General features: G+C 46.5%; 1 protein-coding gene across 1 annotated transcript; it reads right to left on the bottom strand.

The window, feature by feature from the left end:
• Positions 1 to 9: 9 nt before the first annotated feature.
• Positions 10 to 10077, bottom strand: ILDR1 (immunoglobulin-like domain containing receptor 1; the record flags this gene model as incomplete). The annotated part of the gene is made up of 6 exons (XM_008938399.1): positions 10 to 210; positions 1891 to 2022; positions 6516 to 6662; positions 6812 to 6931; positions 7736 to 7885; positions 9900 to 10077. Coding segments are annotated over 6 exons (928 nt in total), but the record flags the coding sequence as incomplete, so codon positions are not given.
• Positions 10078 to 12375: the final 2298 nt, after the last annotated feature.

Genomic DNA, 12375 nt, shown 5'->3' with positions numbered 1-12375 from the left:
GGACGTGACCGGGGAGAGGAGGCGGCAGGATCTCGGAGCCCAGGGAGGAGAGCAGGCTGGGCTGCGCGGCCTGCCGCTGCTGCGAGGGTGGCCGGAGCTGTGGCACGTTAATGTTTTGGATTTCAGACTCCAGATAGTCCAAAACGCCCTTGTTGGGGGACAGCTGAGCTTGGGGCTGCACCAGTGGAAGGCTGTTCTGCAGAGAGACATCTGAGGATAAAAGCAGAGGAAAACACAGCGAGTCAAGGGGAAACAATAAAGAGAGGGCCCTTTGCACTTGTGGTGCTGGCTGAGTCCCTCTGCAACCTCTCCTCTCTTGCTCCTCACTGCAAGAGCTGCACAAGTCTCAAGCACCACAACCTACACATCCAGGCCATGGAAGATGAAGTGCAGAGAGCAGTAACTAGTAAATTGCAGCATGATCTACATTTTGGGCAGCACACAGCATTGGTACCAAAATTTATTTTTAAAAATAATCAGAGAACATTCATAGTATTTCCTCATTGAACTGGAAGAAACATGAACTGATTCTGCAACAGAAAAATAAATTGATATATATATATGCATGCAAACACACACACGTGTATGTATAGATATAAGTAGCAAATGGAGAAGTTTCTTCTCTAGGAGCTGGTCCAGCTCTGGAACTGTTAACACAAAGAATTTATGTAATCTCCATCCTTGCAGGTTTCCAAGACTCATCTGGACAAAGCCACAGCCAGTGTGACTGAGGATGGTGACAGTCCTGCTTTGAGCAAGAGGTAGGACTAGACAGCCTTAGAGGTCTCTTCTATCTAACATCTCTCAAAAGCTGGGCTGAAACAAATTTAATGGAAACTTAAGCACAGGAGGACTGTAAAAACAAAGGCTAAGAAACTGCCTGAGGAACTTACTTGCCCATTTCTTGACAGCATGCACATGGATTTCCTTGATGAGACTCAGTGTATTCTGTCTTAAGTCATGGTGGCTTGTTCACTAGGTCTCCCTAAGGAAAACTAGTGCCCTGGCTAGGAAAAATGGTAACTATACAATTAACTAGAGGGCTAAAAAAGTATATACTCAAACATCTTGAATCTAGAATTTAAGATGTTTGCCAAGTATTTCTTCACAGAACAGTTAAGACTTAGCAGATGCAGACTATATCTGTGACTGCTGTATAGTAATAGTGATAAAAACTAATTTCAGATGAAAAATATGTTGGTTTTCTTTTTTTCAGAAGTCATGTTGAATTCCCCTGTTTTCCTTGGGTGATTAAATACTATTACTCACAATAACTTATTTTATTAGTTAGCTCTTTGGGACTTCACAGACTGTATCTTCCCTCCTCCATTAAAGTTACAAATAAACACCACTAACAGAAGCAGTTTTAGGGCAGAACAACTGGAAAGTCTTCCTGGTACATGAAAGAGTGCTTCATTTTCTCCTGCATACAGGCTAGATCTATTGCACAGAAGGCAGTTTGCCCTTCATCATTTAAAGACTAGACATTTGATAAGAAGTCAAACAAATTGCACCTCACTTGTCAGGTCAGTTTTGGCTGTGAGGAGTTGACCGTGACCAGCACAGCAGGACAAAGAGACAGCAGCCTCCTCTACCACATGAAGTGAGATAAGCTGGGTATATTTACCCTGCAGCTGCTGGAGTGTACCACAGATATACTTTAGGTAGCATTAAACTACTTCACCCAGCACTGAGCCTAGAAAGACGTTGGAGAGGGACAGGCTGTATTTATCCCCCCAGGCAAGCTGCAGACATAGCAGAGCTGTCATGCTACAACACCCAGTCATGCCAGGAACATCCTTCTCTCTGTTGTAGCAGTTGCTGAACCTCCCTGCAAAGCTACCCATTTCTCATCCTGATTTCCCTCTGAAGGGATGCCCGTGGTCTCACCTTGTTGCAGTAGAGGGTTCAGCTGGTAAGAGGAGAGTTGTGAGTTCCTGTCACTGCCCCTGTAGAACATGTTGTGTGACATCCAAGGTGCCAGTGCCTGGGCCTGCTTCATGAACCGATGTCGCTCCAGTGCTGTAAAAGAAGAAAGCCTTCAGCAGCTGTCCAGAGAGCACAGACCATTTTGCTTGAGATGTGATCAGATATCAGAAATTCACAGAACTAAAAGCTCTCTCCACCCTCTGACAAAGGGAAAACAGCACGAGAAATTCCAATACCAAGCTGTACAGATTCAAAACAATACCCAAAACAAAAGGGTTATGCCTGACTTGAGGGTACTCTTCCAGCAACTGGGGACAAAGGGTACTATGATTAAGTACACAGCCCATAACCAAATGCAGGTCTTCAAACTGCCCTGTCATTATGGGCAGGGGGACTAGTTGTAGCACAGCTACAGTTGTGGGAGGGTGGGAAATAATGCTTCATACAGCAAGATACAGGACACTGTTTTCTCTCTCTTAAAAACATGTTCAGGTCATTATTGGTCTTTTCCCCTCTTGGCTTTGATTCTTTGATTCCAGCTTAAATGAGACCTTCTTTTGCCACCTTCATGTAGGTTCTGTCCAACTCATTTTCCACACCATACTCATCATTTCCTCTCTGTTCCACAAACAGGGCATGCAGAGATGCACTGTCCAGATTCTCCTTTTCTAGGCTTTCAACCACTCTTGTTGTCTCTCTGTAATTTACCTCAGCATGACTGCTAAAATTAAATCCCTTAGGACAGTGTGGTCAAACTGGTGAACAAACTATATTTCCTATTCTCCACAGCCACATCCAGTGTGCTAAAAAAGCAAACCCAGTGGAAATTCATCTCCTTTTTTTTTTACCAGTGCTAACTCCAGACTCCTGAGGTCAGGCTCCAATTCCACTTCACTTTTTTTCAGTGCTTCCATCTTACCTTCTCTACACAGACAACCTCACCATCCCTGTCTTCAAAGCCATCACTCATTGCTGCTTCTTTTTTGGGAATACTTAAAGACATCTCACAGAAATGTACTCCTACCACAGACAATCATACAAGCCAGTAAATTCTGCAAGCCCCTGACCTTACAAATCCTGACATGATTTGTCTGTCATTATTGGGTGAAGCTTTTCTGCAACAGGGCCTTGGCAGAACATCTCTCCTGGCTCCTCTGGAGTCTCAGATGTGACAGGCTTTTACCACAGCTTCTGCTCTGGTCAGGCATGAACAGAACATTCCTAGCTATACAGTTGAGGAGACAGATAGGAATGTAATTGCCTTTGAGACTTTTACCTCTCTGATAAATCTGGCTGATGAAATTAAAATAAAGAGACAGGAGATAGACAGACAGGTTGACTGCATAAGCCTTGCTTAAGAAACCAGGCTACAGCTAAGCTCCAATTAATTCTGTCCCCTGAGATCATCTGCAGCAGGCAGCATTTAGACTGCACTCTCCTTGGGACTGAGCTCCCCATTTCAGGTAGCACTCCAGTTATTAAACATGTTCTCCTTTAGCTGTTTCACTGAATGGATACAGAGCACCATTTGCAGCAAAACAAGGACTGACCATGCCTCTAAACACATCCTTCCCTCTCCCCACAGTTCATGCAGCTCCACTTCTTTCTCCACTCCAAACTCCCTCCCACTCCCCAGCTTGACTCTAACCAGAGTGAACTACATAGCTGGAAACTTCAAGGCTTTTAATCCTAATACTCTGATTTTTCTTCAAAGCTCTGTGGCCTGAGGTAGCAGCTTTCAAGCACTTTATGTCAAACTTGGTTCATTTTTTTTCCCCCCCAAGGGATTTTCCTCCAGTTTAGTTTCAAACTTAGAGGAAGAGGAAAAAGAGGAAAATGAAAAAGAATAAAAAGAAAGGAGAAGCCTTATCTCTCAAATTATCACCTTGAGAATGCCCTAGAACCTGCTGCATGCACATCACTGGGTTTTGACCACAGCCTTTTGGGTGGCTCTACAGGGGGACCTGGACAGGCTGGATTGATGGGCTGAGGCCAAGGGGATGAGGTTCAACAAGGGCAAGTACTGGGTCCTCCACTTGGGTCACAACAACCCCAGGCAACCCTACAGGCTTGGGGAAGAGTGGCTGGAAAGCTGTCTGGCAGAAAAGGACCTGTGGATGTTGGTGGACAGCCAGCTGAACATGAGCCAGCAGTGTGGCCAGGTAGCCATGAAGGCCAATGGCATCCTGGCTTTTATCAGAAATAATGTGGTCAGCAGGAGTAGGGAAGTGATTGTCCCCCTGTACTCAGCACTGGTGAGGCCACAGCTTGAGTACTGGGTTCAGTTTTGGGCACCTCATTACAAAAAAGACATTGAGGTTCTGGAGCATGTCCAAAGAAGGGCCCAGAGAACAAGTCTTATGGAGAAGAGCTGAGGGAACTGGGGTTGCTTAGCCTGGAGAGCAGGAGGCTGAGGGGAGACCTTATTGCCCACTACAACCACCTGAAAGGAGGTCAGGGTCAGTCTGTTCTCCCAAATAATAAGAGATAGGACAAGAGGAAATGGCCTCAGGTTGCACCAAGGGAGGTTTAGGTTGAATATTAGAAAAAAACATCTTCACCAAATGGGTTATCAAGCATCAGAACAGGCTTCCCAGGGAGCTGGTGGTGTCATCACCATCCCTAGAGGTATTTAAAAGATGTGTAGATGAGGTGCTTAGGGCCATGGCTTAGTGGTAGTGTCAGTGGTTGGATTCAATGATCTTAAAGGTCTTTTCCAACCAAAATGATGCTGTGATCCTCTCTTCTTTTCCTTCCAGTTTGAACCCAATATAAACTCTGATTCCCCACCTGGAAAATCAAAGTTACTTGTCTTAAAGTAAACAAACTTGGCAGATTCTGCTTTGGCAGAATGTTGTCTCATTCCCTCCACTTACTGAGAAAAGTTTTTCTTCACCTTTGACAGACTTTACAACTGCAACCTAGTCAGACCCAGGTGCAAGTATATCCTATTTTACACCAATTCATTAGTGGAAGAAATCCACAGCAGAAAAGAAACTAGTAAGAACAGGAGGTCATAAGTATATTTACCAAATTACTCAAACAATGCACTTCTTTTATTACCAGGATCAAAATCATGTTAGTCAATGACCTGACTTACAACACCCAGAATTACCTGGCCTCAGTGGCATGTCTGTTCAGCAGATCTAGGCTACCCTCTAGTGGCAAATATTTGGGAAGAAATCACCCCTACTCTGCTCACACTAACTCTTGTTACAAGGATTTTGTAAAGTGGATGGAGAGGCAGAGCAGCTGGCATGGAAATTACAGCCACAGAATCCAGCAGGCAGTCAAGGCTTGCCTCTACCTTCTCTCATGAGCAGGGAGAGGTTTTGGGAACCCTGCAAGAATCCTTCCTACCTATCCTTATCAGGAGGCAGCAAACACAACAGCAGCAGCCTGGAGGGTTCTGTCATCTCCTACAGCACAGAAAACAAAAAAGGAGCTCACAGATACTTTGAATCCCTTTTTTTAATGGAGAAGTAGGAAGTCTGGTGGTGTGAGTCTTTCATTTCCATCACCTCTGCCTCCCTCCATGGAAACTATTTTTTTGCCAAACTTCCTCAACATGACACTTTGACAGCCTGTAAAGCCCTCCAAAAGTGTTTTGTTTTTAGCAATAAGAGGGATGTTCTGTTCACTCTTTGCAAAGGTTAAGCAAATTAAGCATAAATCTAAAACTCTCACAACTTAGTAACAGCCAAGGGATACCAAGTGGCTCTTTTCCAGTTAAGGGGAAACCAGAAACACAGCTCCCTGTTCATAAACCACTTCCTTGTAGCATCTGGGGAAGAATCTGGTGTTTCAGTGCTAAATAAATACATTGGTTGCATTTTGTTGCTATCAGACTGTGTAAGCTGCAGGGGAGCTAGTCCACCTTGTGTTGCCACTACGTTTCAGTGACAGAGGTTATATGGCCTCAGCAGCCAAAATTAAATGCTGGCCTTATTAAGAGAACAGGGTCTGACTGCACAATCTTCATTACTGCTAAAGCTGACACACAACAAAGTTTCTCTTGACCCTCAAAACCCCAGAATGTATTTGCATGGCTGACCACCAGAAAGACCATCTTTCTCCTCACTTCCTTCCACAAAGAAAAAAGAAACAAAACCTTTTTCTTGTGGAAGGAGCAGCTCTGAAAATAGCATGAAGATAGAGAATTCCAGTTTTTACATCATTACCTCTCAGAGCAACACACCTGAAGGTTAGACCAGTTCAGAGAGCAGTACCAAGGCATTTGCTTGCCTTCCTCACATGCACAGGCATATGAACCACAAGACAGGGGAGAAAAGTCCTGAGCTACCCACACAAGGGAGCTGATTGTGCTCGAGATGATATGAAAGAAGTTGATAGCATGGTGTGAGTGAGCAGGAACCTCTGAAAGCAGGAACAAGATGGGATTCGTGCACCCTAGCTCCCCTCCTCTAAACCCAGATAAGCTGGTTGTAGAGGTCACATTGGCCAAAAAATGCCTCAGTCTGTATGGGCACTGAGCTGGAGGGAGGAAAGTGGAGCTCAGCAAGCTCCCAGTAAAGCTGCTGTCATGACAGAAGCCAAGAGTGGATGTGTGTTTGCTTGGACCTCACCTTCCTCATTGCAGCAGCACCGGGTCGGGCAGCAGACACATGGGACGTGGCAGCAGCAGTACTGGGGGCAGCACTGGCACCAGCATATTCCAATAAACAGGAGAAGCAGGAGGCCACCAAAAATGATGAGGAGTACTGTGAGCCAGTCTAGGGGAAAAAAAAAGAGAAAGAGGATCCCGAGGTACCCAGACATAGTGACTGAGCACATCTCTCCACTGCTGGAGGCATCTTGGGGTAGGGAGGAAGACAACAGGAGGAGACATCTGCCACCCAGACAACAATCCACAGGCACTTACGGAGAACAATCAGCTTCACTTCTTTGTCTGCATCACCTGAGGTGTCTCCTGGTGCTTCCACTGTGCAGTAGTACACGCCGTGGTCCCACCACATGACCTCACTGATGACAAGGTCTGCCCCTGTGGGAGAGGCACTGAGGGGTCAGTGGGCTATTTGGGACTGACAGATGCTACTTTCAGGCCCCACTCTAAGAGGGCCCTCTGCAGTATGTACAGTACTGCATCTCCCCTCTTCCAAGTGGAGCCATCACCTTCAGACAATCCCCTTTGCATCCACTGAGAACTCCTATAAAAGCACTAACTGCCAGTCCCTTTTACTCTGTGTTGCTGGAAGGCAAAGCTGCTTAGAAGCAGGACTAGTTCTGTGTGCAGAGAAATAACCAGCGTGCTGCTGGGTGATGGATATTAACAGGTACTGGCTGCTGTCAGCTGCTCCACAAAGAGGTTTTGACAGATTCTGATTCTGTTTTAGCAGAGGACTTAGTGGTCTTGGCTTGATGGTTGGACTTGATGATCTTAAAGGTCTCTTCCAACCTAAAGGATTCTATGATTCTATAATCACTGCCTGTCACAATCTGGTACCCGAGGTGCACCGGGTCAGGCTCTGTCAGGCCAGCCAGCCCAATAATCCTGCTGGCAGGAGCCACAGCTATTGCTCCAGGGACAGCAGGAAGCATATAATACACCTGGACAATTTTGCTGTACTTCTTAGAAGAAAAAAAACCCTGTTTTTTAGCCTCTGGGCTCCTCAGCAAAACGCTGAGACACCCTCAGCTCAGCCTCAGCTTGTAGCGCCTCAGACACCCCGAGGCCAGCTGGGGCCAGGGCCCTTCCTCACAGAACACACCAGCTACAGATGACACTGGCCACGTTTATGCCTCCCACCCCACCGTGGGCCATGGTTAACGAGGGCAGGACACTCACTGTTCTGGATGGTGATCTTCCTCTGCTGGTAGTCGATGCCCAGCACGGGCTCCTTCTGCCCGTACTTCTGGATGACGATGCGCACGCTCCGCTGCCTGTCGTTGCAGTCGTTGGACGGGTCCTGCCCGAGGGCCAGCGCCGCCTGGTAGGCTACAAAAACACATCAGTGAGCAAAGAGGATGAAAGTGATTTCAAAAGACTTGATTTCTTTTCCCTTGTGGGCAGCAGAGAAACTCCTGAACGCGCGCGCGCGCGGTTGGTCTGGTTTAGGAACACAAGGCTTCGAACCAGCAAGGACAAGTTGGAGTATTCAAAAGAAAACAGATGTAGACCCACTGGAGTGGCAGAGATTTTGAGAGTTCAGGAGCTGCAGAGGAGATGCCTTCTTTATTCACAGCTGAAAGAACAACAGCAGAAAGAAGCTAATGATGGTAGGCTGGAGGGCAGCTCCCAGGATGAAATGCAAGGAAAAAAAGGTTATAAAATTCTCAGGACTACAAAAGTGTTTACCAAACAAAATCTCCAGATGTACATGAACTGCTGTAGGGATTGTCTCCCCTCCTCTCTTGTATCCTATTAGATATTGTGAAGATCATAAAGACAGAAAAGATTCCATCATCTGATTCCAGCTAAGGCTCTTAGGACAGACTCACAGTGTAAAAGAACATTGAATTGCCAAGTGTTTGGGAGTTGAGGTTTGGGGAGAACAGCTGATACAGTCAGCACTGTCTGTAAAGGGTCTGCAGTGAAGAGTGGAGAGGAGAAAACTTGTCAAAGGCCCCTCCATTGCTGTATCTACAATGGATCTTCAAGAGCAGACATCTGATTCCAGCTAAGGCTCTTAGGACAGACTCACAGTGTAAACTAACATTGAATTGCCAAGTGTTTGGGAGTTGAGGTTTGGGGAGAACAGCTGATACAGTCAGCACTGTCTGTAAAGGGTTTGCAGTGAAGAGTGGAGAAAACTTGTCAAAGGCCCCTCTATTGCTGTATCTACAATGGATCTTGAAGAGCAGACCCAGCTATGACCATGGCCTTCATGCTTTCTGTCCCTGTTTGGGGCTGCTAGCTTGAGCCTGTCCTCAAAGCACTCACATTGTGATGGGATCAGCAGAGCCAGGGACCCACTTGTGGACTAGGCTGTAGAGCACTTGGTAGCATGCCCACCCAACCCATCTAGGCTGCATACAGGAGAGTTTTGGCACCAAGACACCCAACAAGTCCAGGCTCCCCTCTCTGAGCTCAGTCTTAAGTGTGCAGTTAAGCCACAGTTGTCCAGCTTAAACATGCTGCAGGGTTTACAGAGAATGGAGTAGTTCAGTTGGAAAGGACCAGCAATGATCATCTACCCCAACTGCCTGACCAAGTTACAGCATGCTGTTAATGGCATTGTCCAAGTGCCTTTTAAACACTAACAGGCTTGGGGTCATTGACCACCTCTACAGGAAGCCAGTTCCACTGTTTTTTCCAGTGACCACCCTCTCGTTAAAGAAATGCTTCCTAATGTCCAGCCTAAACCTCCCCTGGCACAGCTTTGAACCATTCCTATGCATCCCACCACTGGATACCATGGAGAAGAGATCAGCAGCTCCCTCTCCACTTCCTCTCCCCAGGGAGCTGTAGAGAGCAATGAGGTTGCCCCTCACCCTCCTTTTCTCCAAACTAGACAAGCCCAAAGTCCTCAGCTGCTCCTCACAGGACATTCCTTCTAACCTTTCCAGCAGCTTTGCTGCAATCCTCTGGACACATTTGAGGACCTTCACATCCTTCTTAAATTGTGGGGTCCAGAAGTGTACACAATAGCCAAGGTGAGGCCTCATCAATGCTAGATATAGTGGGGTGATCCCCTCTTTTGACCAGCTGACCACACCATGTTGCAGGGCCTTCAAACATGCTAAAGTGTAAGATGGGGCTCTCAAGACTGACGTGTCAAACATGGCTGAGCCTCTCTGCCTTCAGAATTGATGACAAGGAGGACAAATGAGCTGCTTTGGCTGGGATTTCTACAACATCATACCATAAAGCCTTGGCACTGCAAAGGAAACCACAGACATGACCTATTTTTTTCTTAGAGCAGGGAAATAGAGGTCAAAACCAGTAAATCTACCTTCCCCTTCCCTTCCATTTCAAGAGGGATTCCTTGAAGGAGAATCCTGACACTCACAGACTGAGTAGTAGTCAAAGATGGGGTCCTTGCAGAAGGATTTGAAGCGCCAGGTCACCACCACATCCTGCAGCTGAGCTGAGGTGCTGTAGTCACACTTGAGGATGACGGTGGCGAACAAGGTGGTGTAACGCTCAGCGTCTTGCACGGTCACCAGCAGGGAGAGGCAACCTGCAGACAAGAACCCACAACACAGTCAGCCCCCAGGAACAGACCTCACATCACAGCTTTCACCCTGAAAGCACATCTCCCTTGGCCTCATCTGGGACCTGCACCCGTGGACCTCACCAGGCCCTCTGGTGAAGCCAGAGTTACAAAACATGGAGTCCCATCTTCCCCTGACAGAAGGCAGCTTGAGCCAGCTGCATTGCTCTGCCTTATGGACCAAATTATTCTATCTAAAGCAACTATCAGCAGCCATTATGTAGCACATCACTCTGTTCTCCTTCTGCAGAGGGAAAACTGCCCCTCCAAGCTGAGGGAGATAACCTGCTGGGCTGTAGTTTCATAGGCAATCTGTTCACTGCCACAGCAGAACAGCACCCTTCAATGACCCTTTTTTCCCTGTTTAATGAAGCTATTGTTACATATGTTTAGAACTCATCTGTAACAACCTCCACAGTGTTTTCTACCCAACCCACTGCACCCACTGAGGAAGGTTTTACAAAGTTTCTCCCAAGCTAGGCTTTATTTTAGCCACGCTCCAGAAGACATCTCTATCTTATTTAAACTTTGATAATACAGCAAGTTGTGCTTGTCATGAACAATAGTGAAGTTATCACCAGTCACCTTTGATAAGGGAATACAAACAGTACAGAAAAAGTGTGGGATGCCCTCTCTGGAACATACTTTAGAGAACAGGGCAGTGGCTGCAATCCTGTGGTAGCTGCTTCTCATCCAGGGACCACAAGGAGGGAAGGAAAGGGGAAGGCTTGGACAGTACCAACTGAAAGGGTCTCCATGAACCAACACCTGATTTTTCTTGATTTTTAGTTCCCTTTACTCCATATTTTTCAGGATGAGAGCAAGGAAACTGTGTGGCAACATCTGGATCACAACTGCAAGCATCCTTCTTTCAGTGTCCCCTTGGGCTACACCTCCACAGCACGTTCCAGGTGAATAGGAGCTCACCCAGTTCCCACCAGGTAAAAAACATGCTGCAGAGGTGCAATGCTGCCTCAGCAAGTCATTTGGCAGCAGGATGTTGCCAGTGCTTGCTCAGTTTCTGGTTTGAAACAGACCCCAAACTGGTCTTTTGGTCAGCCAACTCAAAGCACAGGCAGAGTGAACTCATTTGCCTTAAAAATACCACACAAACAGAGAGAGGACCAACATAAATTCCAAGTCTGAGGCTTTTCTGAAAAATAAAGTACAGACACACACACTTGATCACAGAAATATGTGCAAATCTCTCACAAAACCAAGGGTCTCTAGTTTTTGCAATGATGTAGCAGAGTGAGGTCCAGGCTGGTGACAGGTAGCTACACCTGCCTTTATTCAAGAGCACTGTACTTCAACACATCTTGTTTCAGCTTTCATTGTGGAACACCTGACCCACAGGATCTTACTGCTAAAAATTACAAGAAACCAGCCAAAAATCCAAACCACCAAGTCTGGCAAAACCTTTATCACATTGACAATCAAATGTATTCCCATGTGAATTCTGCCCTGCAAGGCTCATGGAAACAAAACAAATTTTCCACGAGTTTCCTACAGCAGCATCTCTCTGGAAAGAATAAAATACTCAAAATCACTACGTGCTCTCCACTCATGGAAACCAAAGCTCTTTATGAAAGGGATCCTTCATCATTACTTTTGTTCTGTGAAAGTGTTAGAGTTGAAAGAAAACTTCCTTGTTTTCTAAAGAGATTAAAAATCTGCTGTTCACACCAGAGGACAGTCGGGTGTCTCTGCATATCTGATGTTTCACACTAACCTCCTCCAAGAAAACTGAGGAGCTGTGAAAATACAGTTCCTAACTTGGACTACATTACTCCACTGTATGCTGCTACCCTTCTTACCTGGTTGGAAAGAACAAATCTGGACACTACCAACTCAGTAGGTTACAGCTACCTATGGCCTTCCTTCATGATGCCAACCTTCAGAGCCAGGGAGGCCAAGTTTTGGGCTAGAACACACAGGAACGTGGCTGCCAAGCAAGGCAATCAACAAGCATACCTCCTTATTTTTTTTCTTCTTTTACAGGTTCTCTGGGAAAAACTAACTTTGGTATTTAAAGCTAAACCACCAGCAAGCCCCTGGGGCATCCAAGAAACAGAATGATCGATGATATTTCCTACAGGAGGTCAGAAGCCGTCAGGAAACCTACAAAGCTCAGCCGGAAGGCCACGTGTGGACACGGAGGTGAGCCCCTGGTCTCCACGAGAGCAGGTATGGAAGCTCGGCAGCTACAGCAGGTGCCCAAAGAGCCCGGGGCAACAAAGGCTGGGGTGGGCGCTTGCGATAAGCCAAAGGG

This window comes from Merops nubicus, unplaced genomic scaffold (genome assembly GCF_000691845.1).
Source record: "Merops nubicus isolate BGI_N331 unplaced genomic scaffold, ASM69184v1 scaffold21134, whole genome shotgun sequence".
Lineage (NCBI taxonomy): Eukaryota > Metazoa > Chordata > Aves > Coraciiformes > Meropidae > Merops > Merops nubicus.
This window is presented reverse-complemented; position numbering and strand designations above follow the sequence as displayed.